This window comes from Scyliorhinus torazame, chromosome 5 (assembly GCF_047496885.1).
Source record: "Scyliorhinus torazame isolate Kashiwa2021f chromosome 5, sScyTor2.1, whole genome shotgun sequence".
Classification (NCBI taxonomy): Eukaryota; Metazoa; Chordata; class Chondrichthyes; order Carcharhiniformes; family Scyliorhinidae; genus Scyliorhinus; species Scyliorhinus torazame.
Window position 1 is genome coordinate 132,919,015 of NC_092711.1, and position 11,014 is coordinate 132,930,028.

At 56.3% G+C, this 11,014-nt stretch overlaps 1 protein-coding gene across 1 annotated transcript in view; it reads left to right on the top strand.

The window, feature by feature from the left end:
* The window catches only part of mettl17 (methyltransferase like 17), a 33,389-nt gene extending 24,386 nt beyond the window's left edge, over positions 1–9,003 (top strand). The window contains exons 7-10 of the mRNA XM_072501357.1: positions 91–185; positions 6,635–6,705; positions 8,086–8,224; positions 8,996–9,003. Coding sequence (XP_072357458.1) covers positions 91–185; positions 6,635–6,705; positions 8,086–8,224; positions 8,996–9,003 — 313 coding nt within the window. The remainder of the gene's footprint in view (positions 1–90; positions 186–6,634; positions 6,706–8,085; positions 8,225–8,995) is intronic.
* Positions 9,004–11,014: the final 2,011 nt, after the last annotated feature.

An 11,014-nucleotide genomic window follows, 5' to 3' on the forward strand; every position in this document is an offset into this window, starting at 1 on the left:
CGGAGAAACGGCTGGACTGGGATCGGACGTTCTGAAGCAGAGCTGGGAGAGGGAGTGTGTATTTTCATCCCGGTTTGTGTCTGTCAACAGGGCGAGTCGCTCGGCCTGGGGAGCCTCGTTGCGGGAGTACCTGTGCGTGGACTGCTCAGCAGCAATGCACCAGGTTGCAGAGTTCCTGATGAGAGGTGAGGCCTTTGTGACGCACCCCCCCCCCGGGCGGTGTTCTTTATTTATTCTTACCCTGAAAGTGGGTGTCGCTGGCGACTCGTTGGACCATCCTTTGAATCGAGTGTGAATTGAGAGAGAGAGGGGTTAAGTGTTAACCATATCGCTGTGGGTGTGGGATCATCTGGGGCCACATGTAGGCCAGACCGGGTAGGGACGGCAGATTTCCATTCCCCTAACGGAGGGCGTAAGCGAACCAGATGGGTTTTCACAACAATCGACGACACATATCACGGTCATCATTACCAGGATTAGCGCCAGATTTATATTCTGAACCCACCACCTCTACCATCTAGAAGGACAAGGGGCAGCAGACACATGGGGAACTCCACCACCTGCAAACTCCCCTCCGAGCCCCACACTCACCATCCCGACTGGGAAATATATCGGCCGTTCCTTCACTGTCGCCGGGTCACAATCCTGGACCTCCCTCCCTGACAGCACTGTGGGTGTTACCCACACCACACAGGGACTGCAGCCGGTTTGAGATGGCGGCTCACCCACCACCTTCTCAAGGGGCAATTAGAGATGGGCAATAAATGCTGGAATGGGCAAACCACATTCAAATCTCATTAATTAACTTTAAAATATATTTATTAGTTGGCTTTATATTCTACCAGCTGCTGTGGCAGAGCATTCCCATACTCGGATAACAATGACATTATGGGATATGGGGAGAGTGTGGGAAGATGGCATTGAGATCCTGGTCATGATCTTGGTAAATGGCAGGAGCAGTCTTAGAGGGTTGAACTCAAGGCCACAGGAACAGAAGGAGGCCCATTCAGCCCCTTCTCCAGCCTGTTACACAGGAACAGGAGGAGGCCCATTCAGCCCTTCTCCAGCCTGTTACACAGGAACAGGAGGAGGCCCATTCAGCCCCTTCTCCAGCCTGTTACATATCAACAGGAGGAGGCCCATTCAGCCCCTTCTCCAGCCTGTTATACAGGAACAGGAGGAGGCTCATTCGGCCCCTTCTCCAGCATGTTACACAGGAACAGTAGGAGGCCCATTCTTCCCCTTCTCCAGCCTGTTACACGGGAACAGGAGGAGGCCCATTCGGCCCCTTCTCCAGCCTGTTACACAGGAACAGGAGGAGGCCCATTCAGCCCTTCTCCAGCCTGTTACACAGGAACAGGAGGACGCCCATTCAGCCCCTTCTCCAGCCTGTTACACAGGGAACAGGAGGAGGCCCATTCAGCCCCTTCTCCAGCCTGTTATACAGGAACAGGAGGAGGCTCATTCGGCCCCTTCTCCAGCATGTTACACAGGAACAGGAGGAGGCCCATTCTTCCCCTTCTCCAGCCTGTTACACGGGAACAGGAGGAGGCCCATTCGGCCCCTTCTCCAGCCTGTTACACAGGAACAGGAGGAGGCCCATTCAGCCCTTCTCCAGCCTGTTACACAGGAACAGGAGGACGCCCATTCAGCCCCTTCTCCAGCCTGTTACACAGGAACAGTAGGAGGCCCATTCAGCCCTTCTCCAGCCTGTTACACAGGAACAGGTGGAGGCCCATTCAGCCTCTTCTCCAGCCTGTTACACAGGGAACAGGAGGAGGCCCATTCAGCCCCTTCTCCAGCCTGTGACACAGGAACAGGAGGAGGCCTATTCAGCCCCTTCTCCAGCCTGTTACACAGGAACAGGGGGAGGCCCATTCAGCCCCTTCTCCAGCCTGTTACACCGGGAACAGGAGACGGCCCATTCAGCCCCTTCTCCAGCCTGTTACACAGGAACAGGAGGTGGTCCATTCAGCCCCTTCTCCAGCCTGTTCCACAGGGAACAGGAGGAGGCCCATTCAGCCCCTTCTCCAGCCTGTTATACAGGAACAGGAGGAGGCTCATTCAGCCCCTTCTCCAGCCTGTTACACAGGAACAGGAGGAGGCCCATTCAGCCCCTTCTCCAGTCTGTTACACAGCAACAGGAGGAGGCTCATTCAGCCCCTTCTCCAGCCTGTTACACAGGAACAGGAGGAGGTCCATTCAGCCCCTTCTCCAGCCTGTTACACAGGAACAGGAGGTGGCCCATTCAGCCGCTTCTCCAGCCTGTTACACAGCAACAGGAGGAGGCCCACTCAGCCCCTTCTCCAGCTTGTTACACAGCAACATGAGAACAAAGAAAAGTACAGCACAGGAACAAGCCCTTCGGCCCTCCAAGCCTGCGCCGATCATGCTGCCCGTCTGAACTAAAATCTTCTACACTTCCGGGGTCTGTATCCCACTATTCCCATCCTATTCATGTATTTGTCAAGATGCCCCTTAAACGTCACTATCGTCCCTGCTTCCACCACCTCCTCCGTCAGCGAGTTCCAGGCACCCACTACCCTCTGTGTAAAAAAACTTGCCTCGTACATCTCCTCTAAACATTGCCCCTCGCACCGTAAACCTATGCCCTCTAGTAATTGACCCCTCTACCCCGGGGAAAAGCCTCTGACTATCCACTCTGTCTATGCCCCTCATAATTTTGTAGACCTCTATCAGGTCGCCCCTCAACCTCCGTCGTTCCAGTGAGAACAAACCGAGATTATTCAACCGCTCCTCATAGCTAATGCCCTTCATACCAGGCAACATCCTGGTAAATCTCTTCTGCACCCTCTCTAAAGCCTCCACATCCTTCTGGTAGTGTGGCGACCAGAATTGAACACTATACTCCAAGTGTGGCCCATTCTTCCCCTTCTCCAGCCTGTTACACGGGAACAGGAGGAGGCCCATTCAGCCCCTTCTCCAGCCTGTTACACAGGAACAGGAGGAGGCCCATTCGGCCCTTCTCCAGCCTGTTACACAGGAACAGGAGGAGGCCCTTTCAGCCCCTTCTCCAGCCTGTTACACAGCAACAGGAGGAGGCCCATTCAGCCCCTTCTCCAGCCTGTTATACAGGAACAGGAGGAGGCTCATTCGGCCCCTTCTCCAGCATGTTACACAGGAACAGGAGGAGGTCCATTCTTCCCCTTCTCCAGCCTGTTACACGGGAACAGGAGGAGGCCCATTCGGCCCCTTCTCCAGCCTGTTACACAGGAACAGGAGGAGGCCCATTCAGCCCTTCTCCAGCCTGTTACACAGGAACAGGAGGACGCCCATTCAGCCCCTTCTCCAGCCTGTTACACAGGGAACAGGAGGAGGCCCATTCAGCCCCTTCTCCAGCCTGTTATACAGGAACAGGAGGAGGCTCATTCGGCCCCTTCTCCAGCATGTTACACAGGAACAGGAGGAGGCCCATTCTTCCCCTTCTCCAGCCTGTTACACGGGAACAGGAGGAGGCCCATTCGGCCCCTTCTCCAGCCTGTTACACAGGAACAGGAGGAGGCCCATTCAGCCCTTCTCCAGCCTGTTACACAGGAACAGGAGGACGCCCATTCAGCCCCTTCTCCAGCCTGTTACACAGGAACAGGAGGAGGCCCATTCAGCCCTTCTCCAGCCTGTTACACAGGAACAGGAGGACGCCCATTCAGCCCCTTCTCCAGCCTGTTACACAGGGAACAGGAGGAGGCCCATTCAGCCCCTTCTCCAGCCTGTTACACAGCAACAGGAGGAGTCCCATTCAGCCACTTCTCCAGCCTGTTACACAGGAACAGGTGGAGGCCAATTCAGCCTCTTCTCCAGCCTGTTACACAGGGAACAGGAGGACGCCCATTCAGCCCCTTCTCCAGCCTGTTACACAGGGAACAGGAGGAGGCCCATTCAGCCCCTTCTCCAGCCTGTTATACAGGAACAGGAGGAGGCTCATTCGGCCCCTTCTCCAGCATGTTACACAGGAACAGGAGGAGGCCCATTCTTCCCCTTCTCCAGCCTGTTACACGGGAACAGGAGGAGGCCCATTCGGCCCCTTCTCCAGCCTGTTACACAGGAACAGGAGGAGGCCCATTCAGCCCTTCTCCAGCCTGTTACACAGGAACAGGAGGACGCCCATTCAGCCCCTTCTCCAGCCTGTTACACAGGAACAGGAGGAGGCCCATTCAGCCCTTCTCCAGCCTGTTACACAGGAACAGGAGGACGCCCATTCAGCCCCTTCTCCAGCCTGTTACACAGGGAACAGGAGGAGGCCCATTCAGCCCCTTCTCCAGCCTGTTACACAGCAACAGGAGGAGTCCCATTCAGCCACTTCTCCAGCCTGTTACACAGGAACAGGTGGAGGCCAATTCAGCCTCTTCTCCAGCCTGTTACACAGGGAACAGGAGGAGGCCCATTCAGCCCCTTCTCCAGCCTGTGACACAGGAACAGGAGGAGGCCTATTCAGCCCCTTCTCCAGCCTGTTACACAGGAACAGGGGGAGGCCCATTCAGCCCCTTCTCCAGCCTGTTACACCGGGAACAGGAGACGGCCCATTCAGCCCCTTCTCCAGCCTGTTACACAGGAACAGGAGGTGGTCCATTCAGCCCCTTCTCCAGCCTGTTATACAGGAATAGGAGGAGGCTCATTCAGCCCCTTCTCCAGCCTGTTACACAGGAACAGGAGGAGGCCCATTCAGCCCCTTCTCCAGCCTGTTACACAGGAACAGGAGGAGGCTCATTCAGCCCCTTCTCCAGCCTGTTACACAGGAACAGGAGGAGGCCCATTCAGCCCCTTCTCCAGCCTGTTATACAGGAACAGGAGGAGGCCCATTCAGCCCCTTCTCCAGCCTGTGCACAGGAACAGGAGGAGGCCCATTCAGCCCCTTCTCCAGCCTGTTACACAGGAGGAGGCCCATTCAGCCCCTTCTCCAGCCTGTTACACAGGAACAGGAGGAGGCCCATTCAGCCCCTTCTCCAGCCTGTGCACAGGAACAGGAGGAGGCCCATTCAGCCCCTTCTCCAGCCTGTTACACAGGATGAGGCCCATTCAGCCCCTTCTCCAGCCTGTTACACAGGAACAGGATGAGGCCCATTCAGCCCCTTCTCCAGCCTGTTACACGGTAACAGGAGGAGGCCCATTCAGCCCCTTCTCCAGCCTGTTACACAGGAACAGGGGGAGGCCCATTCAGCCCCTTCTCCAGCCAGTTGCGCAGGAACAGGAGGAGGCCCATTCAGCCCCTTCTCCAGCCTGTGCACAGGAACAGGAGGAGGCCCATTCAGCCCCTTCTCCAGCCTGTTACACAGGAGGAGGCCCATTCAGCCCCTTCTCCAGCCTGTTACACAGGAACAGGAGGAGGCCCATTCAGCCCCTTCTCCAGCCTGTGCACAGGAACAGGAGGAGGCCCATTCAGCCCCTTCTCCAGCCTGTTACACAGGATGAGGCCCATTCAGCCCCTTCTCCAGCCTGTTACACAGGAACAGGATGAGGCCCATTCAGCCCCTTCTCCAGCCTGTTACACGGTAACAGGAGGAGGCCCATTCAGCCCCTTCTCCAGCCTGTTACACAGGAACAGGGGGAGGCCCATTCAGCCCCTTCTCCAGCCTGTTACACAGGAACAGGAGGAGGCCCATTCAGCCCCTTCTCCAGCCTGTTACATGGGAACAGGAGGAGGCCCATTCAGCCCCTTCTCCAGCCTGTTACACAGGAACAGGAGGAGGCCCATTCAGCCCCTTCTCCAGCCTGTTACACAGGAACAGGGGGAGGCCCATTCAGCCCCTTCTCCAGCCTGTTACACAGGAACAGGAGGAGGCCCATTCAGCCCCTTCTCCAGCCTGTTACACAGGAACAGGAGGAGGCCCATTCAGCCCCTTCTCCAGCCTGTTACACAGGAACAGGAGGAGGCCCATTCAGCCCCTTCTCCAGCCTGTTACACAGGAACAGGAGGAGGCCCATTCAGCCCCTTCTCCAGCCTGTTACACAGGAACAGGAGGAGGCCCATTCAGCCCCTTCTCCAGCCTGTTACACAGGAACAGGGGGAGGCCCATTCAGCCCCTTCTCCAGCCTGTTACACAGGAACAGGGGGAGGCCCATTCAGCCCCTTCTCCAGCCTGTTACACAGGAACAGGAGGAGGCCCATTCAGCCCCTTCTCCAGCCTGTTACACAGGAACAGGGGGAGGCCCATTCAGCCCCTTCTCCAGCCTGTTCCACAGGGAACAGGAGAAGGCCCATTCAGCCCCTTCTCCAGCCTGTTATACAGGAACAGGAGGTGGCCCATTCAGCCCCTTCTCCAGCCTGTTCCACAGGGAACAGGAGAAGGCCCATTCAGCCCCTTCTCCAGCCTGTTATACAGGAACAGGAGGTGGCCCATTCAGCCCCTTCTCCAGCCTGTTACACAGGAACAGGGGGAGGCCCATTCAGCCCCTTCTCCAGCCTGTTACACAGGAACAGGGGGAGGCCCATTCAGCCCCTTCTCCAGCCTGTTACACAGGGAACAGGGGGAGGCCCATTCAGGCCCTCAAGTCTGTTCTGCCACTCAGTCAGTTCATGGCTGCTCCCGGCCTTGCCTCCACCTTCCTGTGCCATAGTACCCGTCCCCAAACTTTTCAAATTGAGCAATTGTCTTGTTTCCTCTTTTCCACCCGTTAGGAGGGAACGACGAGGACACAGAACAAGTCAGCGGAGTTTACTTCAGACACTTCCTCCCCGTTTCACCAAAGGTTTGTGTGCGATATTTAATTTCTGTGAGTGGGGCGAGAAGGAGGGCAACCACGGCAAAAAACTGGACATCCCACGGTCTCTGTGGGTAAGTGGGCAGCACGGTAGCGCAGTGGTTAGCACTGTGGCTTCACAGCGCCAGGGTCCCAGGTTCGATTCCCGGCTTGGGTCACTGGCTGTGCGGAGTCTGCACGTTCTCCCCGTGGTCTGCGTGGGTTTCCTCCGGGTGCTCCGGTTTCCTCCCACAGTCCAAAGACGTGCAGGTCAGGTGGGTTGCCCATGATAAAATTGCCCCTTCGTGTCCAAAAAAAAAAGTTTAGGTGGGGTTATTGGGTTACGGGGATGGGGTGGAGACGTGGGCTTGGGTCGGGTGCTCTTTCCAAGAGCTGATGCAGACTCGAAGGGCCGAATGGCCTCCTTCTGCACTGTAAATTCGATGATTCTAAGTGACTGAATGTGGGGATCTCTGAGAGACAGAAATTGTGTCCCGTGGTCCGGCCCCAATTTGATTTATCTTTTTGCCAGACTTGTGTTTCGGCCTTTACCGGATAGCTTCCCTTCGCTCACAGCCAGCTGCTCAACCTGCACTGTCATCTGCTATTGCAGCCCAGATGATGTGTTAGGTTTTTCAAAAAGAAAGCTATTTTTGGGACTTCCATAAAGTTCCTGGCACCTCTGGGGACCCTCACCCTGTTTGCTCTTTTACTGATTTACTGGGGGGTTTTCTAACTCCTCTTCTTAAGCTCCCTGCACGCCATAACCTGAAGATTAAATACCCCTTAAGGGCAGAATACATCAATCTAAGGGCGGCGATAACTTGTGAAGGATTGGTTAAGCACCTTGTGGGTTCATTAATGAAGACTCGGCGCAGGTGACAGTGGGCGGCACAGTGGTTAGCACTGCTGCCTCACAGCGCCAGGGACCCGGTCTCAATTCCGGCCTCGGGTGACTGTCTTGTGTGGAATCTGCACGTTCTCCCCGTGTCTGCGTGGGTTTCCTCCGGGTGCTCTGGTTTCCTCCCACAAGTCCAAAGATGTGCAGGTTAGGCGGATTGACCGTGCTAGATTGCCCCTTAGTGTCCAAAACAAAATGCAGTCTAGATGGGGATAGGGCGGGGAGGTGGGTTCAGGTTTCAGAGGGTCGGTGCAGACCCGATGGGCCGAATGGCCTCCTTCTGCACCGCGGAGGTTCTCTGCGCTTGCGTGTGAAGCTTGAAGACGTCGGCCGCAGAGCTGTCTGCGCTGCGCTCTGCTCAACAGCAGAAAGTGAGACTGGAGCTCGCGGTCACGCTGCCCTTCAAGGCGTGTCACAACAGCCAGCCTCCACCTCGTTGGTCAGGGTGAAATTCCGGCTGTCTCTCGTGTTCTCTTCCACTCTCTCAGATAAAGTTTGACGTGGTGGTTTCGGCGTTCTCGTTGTCCGAGCTGCCCTCCCTGGCTGAACGCCTGCGTGTGGTCGAGACCCTGTGGAGAAAAACCCAGAGCTTTTTGGTGAGTTGCGCGACGGACCTGGTTGTTGGGGGTTGTGCTTTTCAGTTGAGGGAGGGTGGGCAGGGGGGGGGGGGGGGGGGGGGGGGGGGGGGGGGGGGCTGTGTATGGTTTACCTTTCATTCTTTCATGCAGGCAAGACCCCAGCATTTGTTGCCCTCATCCCGTACATTCCCCCGTGCACTGCACGTTGACTTGCTCGCCCATTTCCGAGAGGAGTGCAGTTAAGAGTCGATCCCGTTTTACTGTGTGTGGGGAGGGTTCTGGCGTCACCTGTATGCCACACCGGGTAAGGATGGGAGATTTTCCCTCCTCTAAAAAGGGGGGACATTAGTGAACCAGATGGTGTTTTTTTTTAACAACAATGGGTGATGGTTGTTACGGTCATCATTCCCGAGATTAGCGCCACATATTCCAGATTTTATTAATCGTCGTGCTGGGATTTGAACCTGTGACCCCCGGAACATTAAGCTTGTGTTTCTGGGTCACCAATCCAGCGACACGGCTACTACACCATCGCCTCAACACTCTCGCACGCGAGCTTGCACACACTCACTGACACACGTACTCATATGCACACATGCCCCCATTGACATGCTCGCACATACTCTCGCTCACGCACAGTCTATAAGATGTAAGAGCAGAAGGAGGCCCATTCGGCCCATCGAGCCTGCTCCGCCCATTCATAATAATCTTTATTGTCACAAGTACATTAACAGTGCAATGAAGTTACTGTGAAAAGCCCATTCAGTGAGATTGTGACCGATCTGATGTGATAATCCCTAACTCTACTTTCCCGCCTTAGCCCCATAAACCCTCGATTCACTCACTGATTAAAAATCTGTCTGTCTCGACCTTGAACATACTTAACGGCCCAGCCTCTACAGCTCTCTGTGGGAAAGAATTCCACACATTCACCCCCCTCCGACAGGGGAAATTCCTCCTCATCTCTGTCTGAAATGGGGCGGCCCCCTCACTCTGAGATTCTGCCCTCTGGTCCGAGACTCTCCCACAAGAGGAAACATCCTCTCAGCATCGACCCTGTCGAGCCCCCTGAGAATCCTGTCTGTCTCAATACGGTCGCCTCTCATTCTTCTAAACTCCAATGAGGACAGGCCCCAACCTACTCAACCCCTCCTCATAAGAAAATCTCTCCCTACCCGGGATCAACCGAGTGAACCTTCTCGGGACTGCCTCCAATGCCGGGATATTGTCCCTTAGATAAGGAGACTAAAACTGTTCCCTCACACACCCAGGCACACTCACTCTCTCACACACCCAGGCACACTCACTCTCTTACACACCCAGGCACACTCTCTCTCTCACACACCCAGACACACTCACTCTCTCACACACCCAGGCACACTCTCTCTCACACACCCAGGCACACTCACTCTCTCACACACACCCAGGCACACTCACTCTCTCACACACACCCAGGCACACTCAATCTCTCACACACACCCAGGCACACTCTCTCTCTCACACACCCAGGCACACTCACTCTCTCACACACACCCAGGCACACTCTCTCTCTCACACACCCAGACACACTCACTCTCACACACACCCAGGCACACTCTCTCTCTCTCTCACCCAGGCACACTCACTCTCTCACACACACCCAGGCACACTCACTCTCTCACACACACCCAGGCACACTCACTCTCTCACACACCCAGGCACACTCTCTCACACACACCCAGGCACACTCACTCTCTCACACACACCCAGGCACACTCACTCTCTCACACACACCCAGGCACACTCTCTCTCTCACACACCCTGACACACTCACTCTCTCACACACCCAGGCACACTCAATCTCTCACACACACCCAGGCACACTCACTCTCTCACACACCCAGGCGCACTCACTCTCTCACACACCCAGAGAGCTCTCTCTCGCTTGTGCTCTCTCTCGTGCTCTTGCGCTGGCTCTCTCTCGTGCTCTCTCTTGTGCTCCCTCTCGTGCACTCGCTTGTGCTCTCCCTTGTGCTCTCTCTCGTGCTCTCACGCTTGTGCTCTCTCCCGTGCTCTCGTGCTGGCTCTCTCTCGTGTTGGCTCTCTCTCGTGCTCTCGCGCTGGCTCTCTCTCGTGCTCTCGCGCTGGCTTTCTCTCGTGCTCTCTCTCGTGTTGGCTCTCTCTCGTGCTCTCGCACTGGCTCTCTCGAGCTCGCGCTGGCTCTCTCTCGTGCTCTCGCACTGGCTCTCTCGAGCTCGCGCTGGCTCTCTCTCGTGCTCTCGCGCTGGCTCTCTCTCGTGCTCTCGCGCTGGCTCTCGCTCGTGCTCTCGCGCTGGCTCTCGCTCGTGCTCTTGCGCTGGCTCTCGCTCGTGCTCTTGAAATTAAATGAGCTCTCGCTCGTGCTCTCGTGCTGGCTCTCTCTCTTGTGCTCTCTCTCTCGTGCTCTCGCGCTGGCTCTCGCTCGTGCTCTCGCTCGTGCTCTCTCTCGTGGTCTCTCTCGTGCTCTCACGCTGGTTCTCTCTCGTGCTCTCTCTCGTGCTCTCGCGCTGGCTCTCTCTTGTGCTCTCTTGCGCTGGCTCTCTCTCGTGCTCTCGCTTGTGAACTCTCTCTCACGCTGGCTCTCTCTCGTGCTCTATCTCGTGCTGTCGCTTGTGCTCCCTCTCGTGCTCTCTTGTGCTCTCTCTCGTGCTCTCGCTTGTGCTCTTGCGCTGGCTCTCTCTCGTGCTCTCGCGCTGGCTCTCTCTCGTGCTCTCGCGCTGGCTCTCTCTCGTGCTCTCGCACTGGCTCTCTCTCGTGCTCTCGCGCTGGCTCTCTCTCGTGCTCTCGCGCTGGCTCTCTCTCGTGCTCTCGCGCTGGCTCT